The 3,468-nt window shown below is 47.4% G+C and overlaps 1 protein-coding gene across 2 annotated transcripts; it reads left to right on the top strand.

Annotated features, from left to right (window-relative positions):
- The first annotated feature begins 405 nt into the window (after window positions 1–405).
- On the top strand, window positions 406–1,802 carry LOC114054760 (cytochrome c oxidase assembly protein COX19). 2 transcript variants are annotated; one of them, XM_027878210.1, is made up of 4 exons: window positions 406–606; window positions 719–830; window positions 1,275–1,388; window positions 1,586–1,802. In XM_027878210.1, the coding sequence occupies exons 1-3, from the start codon at window positions 525–527 to the stop codon at window positions 1,360–1,362; spliced, it is 282 nt and encodes a 93-aa protein (XP_027734011.1). In that variant the 5' UTR covers window positions 406–524; the 3' UTR covers window positions 1,363–1,388; window positions 1,586–1,802. The 2 variants fall into 2 exon arrangements, with proteins under 2 accessions (XP_027734011.1, XP_027734010.1); XM_027878209.1 differs by having other exon boundaries at window positions 1,275–1,802.
- The last annotated feature ends 1,666 nt before the right edge of the window (window positions 1,803–3,468 follow it).

The following is a 3,468-nucleotide window of genomic DNA, read 5'->3' as shown; positions in this document are numbered from 1 at the left end:
GGCCCCTCCACAGACAGGCGGCCCATGACCATCGCTCTCTCCCACCCATTCACAGAATCACAGAAACACGAGCTATCCTGTGCTGGAAGGGACCCACAAGGATCATCAAAGCCCAACTCCTGGCCCTGCCCAGAACAACCCCGAGAATCCCATGGAGCGTTCAGAAGGGAATGAGGACAAAAACACGGGTTTTTATGGGGAGGAATCGGTTTATTCCGCAGAGGCTGACGAAGCCCCGAATGCAGGGAGGCGAACACTCCCGGCCAGACTCTCCTGTCGGGGCCCAGTCCAACACGGCGGGCGGCGGCGGCGTCTCCATGGCGACCGGCACATCGCCACGGTTGCCGTGGCAACGGGGGAACGCCGCCATCGTGGCGGGCGGCCCCGCCCCGGTCACGTGCCGCTCGGCGCGCTCGGCGCGCGGCTGCCCCCGGCGGCGGGACGGACCGACGGACCGGGCAGGGACCGACGGACAGGAACCGCGGGACCGTCCGTGTGTCCCCCTCCCCTTCAACGCCGGCGACATGTCCACCGCCATGAACTTCAGCACCAAGAGCTTCACGCCGCGGCCGCCGGACAAGGGCGCCTTCCCGCTGGATCACTTCGGTGCGGTACCGCGGCCGGGCCTGGCCCTCCCCTCACCCCCCTCGCCCTTCCCGCGGGCACGGTGGGTGTCACGGCCCCGGTGGGTGTCACGGCCCCTCGCGGTGTGTTGCAGGGGAGTGCAGCGCCTTCAAGGAGCGGTTCATGGAGTGTCTCCGGCACAGCGGCTACGAGAGCGCGGCCTGCCGGCAGCGCGCCATGGCCTACCTGGAGTGCCGCATGGACAGGCGAGTGTGCCGGCAACACCGGCCCTGCCCGACCCGGGGGCCAGCCCGGTGGTCCCCTTTGCGGGGACGGGAGGGGCAGGCAGCCCGCAGTCACACAGGAAGGTGTCCTTGAAGGTGCCCCGTGCGGCATCACCGTCCCTCGGCTCGCGTTTCCACGTTATCCGGCCCGTAGGGTGGGATAAGGGGCAGCTTCCATCCCGCACAACCGCACTTCTCCATGCGAAGCCTAATTTTTTATTTCCAACTGGCTACAAGTTAAACTTTTAACTTGCACGTACTTGGTTCGCTTCCTGCCTGCCCTTCTTAATCAGCTCTATCTTTAAAACCCCCAGTATGTGTTTGTATAACTTAACCATGAATTATGGTTAATAATATGCCGTTCTTTTATTTATAGACTGTGTTCTCTAAAAAGTTTTTTTTTTTGTTTTCTTCTTTTGAACTTAGGCAGCTTATGGCTAACGAACCACTGGAAAAACTGGGATTTAAAGACCTGATAAATGAGAAAGCAGAAGAAAAACCTGAAAAGTCGTGATGAAGACACACAACTTTGCTCCTCATGTAGGGAAAGCATAACTCTAAATGTAGTACATATTGTACCTTCTATTCATATTGCAATAGGAAATGTTTCCTAAAGGAACATTTTTTTCCAGAGTTTAATTTTCCTAAAATAAGATTTTTTTCTTTAATGAGCAGAAGTACTGCCTTTGTCTGCTCTGCTCAAGTATTTCTTAACTTCTTTCTTTTAATTTCTCTAGAGGGAAAACAGTTACTGCCTGAAGTGTTCCCCATGTCTCTGTAAGAACAGTGAAGCCTTATTTTAAAAGGACAAAAACCCCAAACCAAACAACTCTTTATTGTGTAGAACTTGAACTACTGATTAATCTTGTGTGGGCAGTACTAATATGCTCACAGCAGTTACTTGTTAAGTGGAAATAAAGCTGTTGTGGTACTTGCAAATTGCTTTTCATTAAATACTGGTATTAGTGCCCATCTTTGGGGTGATCTCCTTCTCACCCTGCTATGGAAGACACTTGGGGTGGGGTGTTTTTTTTTCAGTCTTAAAAATCTTCCATCATTGGCAGGAGAGTATTTCTAGTTCAGATACCAGTCGGGTAGTGATTCTGCTTTACCATACCAGCAGTGTTCACCTAAACTTCATTTCATCATTTAACTGAGAATCTTTCATTCTGAATACATTCACTTTCCCAAATGGAGCTGTCATATGTTTTGAGATTTTAATATCTTTATGGTGAAATCAGTGTGGGGACAGAAATGGTATTTATTTGTGCTCTAAGTGACAAAATATACATAATGTGATTGGACTGTTTTATTCTTTTAAAATCAAACATTTTATATTAAAAACCAGGGTAGATCAGGACCTAGCTGTCCAAGAAATCCAGTGTTTCTTTCCAAAACATATGGCTGCGACCCATACATTGAGAAGGCCATGCAGCAGGTGAGCAATCAGCTCTCAGTGTGTCTTTAAGATCCCTGATATGTGTTTGTATAATTTAACCATGAATTACCAGAGCCATTCTCTTGCATTTAGTAATGCAGTTGAATCTTTCTTATTAATGTTCAGTTCAAGAAGAAATAGTTTGGCCTGTTAGCCCCTTAGAAATGTGTTTCAAGCTGGCAATAAATTTGCAAATTCTCTAGATGTATTTTCTGCCCTGTCACCTCTGCTTCTTTTGTTTTTGCTTTTACCCCAGTGACTCGTTTCTCTGTCTATCTGGTTCTTGAACGTTAAGCTTTAGGGTCAGGGCCTGCAGCCAGTGATACAAACAGTGATCTGTTTGCCAAGGCAATTCTCCAACACTTTCCTCTTTATTTGGTGTCCTCTCTTTGATTTATCTCCCCTTCCCTGCTGTCTGCTTTTGCTTCTGCTTCTCTCCACTGTGCATCTGCTCATACAGAACTCCAGGAAAGAGTGGAAGAACATATTCTGCTTTTCATATTGATCATTGGAGCTGAGATTTAAATTGTTGCTCAGGTCTAATCTGATGGAACAGAGTGCACACAGCTCAGAGCAGGTTCCTGTTTGAAAAGAACATTCGCCTGCTGCTGCATATTTTTATTCTACTTCATTCTACTGTTCAAATTATATCCTTTGGTGAGATTAGTACATTTATAGAAAAGAAAGAAGAGATTGTATTTCTGCAACAGATATTAAAAGACTTTATATTAAACCACTGAACAAGGGCTTCCTTTCAGTGATACCAAGTCAGAATTAAAATAATCTCCAGCATCTGCAGAAGAAAGAAATCAAATTTCATGCTTCTGTGCTCCTTGAATATTATAAGGTGAAGTGAATTCCTGGTAGGTGTGAAAGAACCCACCAGTGGTGGGGGAGTAATCTGGGCTGTTATCAAGGGTAGTTTCATTTTTTGGGTGTTACTTTCCACTGTCGTTTGGCCAAACAGTTCCTTTACAAGTTCAGTCCATGTTTTTCTGAGACATTGATACCAGCTCTGTCCTCTGGGTTGTTCCAGAGTAAAAGGGGTAAAGCTTTTGAGGTGTTGAGTGGTTGCCACCCTAAAAAGGGACGGTGGGGGTGAGAGGTTTCACCTTTCACCGACCCTAAGATCACATCCTCATCCTGTCCAGATCCATAGGCACCTTTTGTTCTGCTTTCCAG

This window comes from Empidonax traillii, unplaced genomic scaffold, assembly GCF_003031625.1.
Source record: "Empidonax traillii isolate 1590-97213 ecotype Southwest subspecies unplaced genomic scaffold, ASM303162v1 scaffold39:size2480183, whole genome shotgun sequence".
NCBI classification, from domain to species: Eukaryota; Metazoa; Chordata; class Aves; order Passeriformes; family Tyrannidae; genus Empidonax; species Empidonax traillii.
This window is presented reverse-complemented; position numbering and strand designations above follow the sequence as displayed.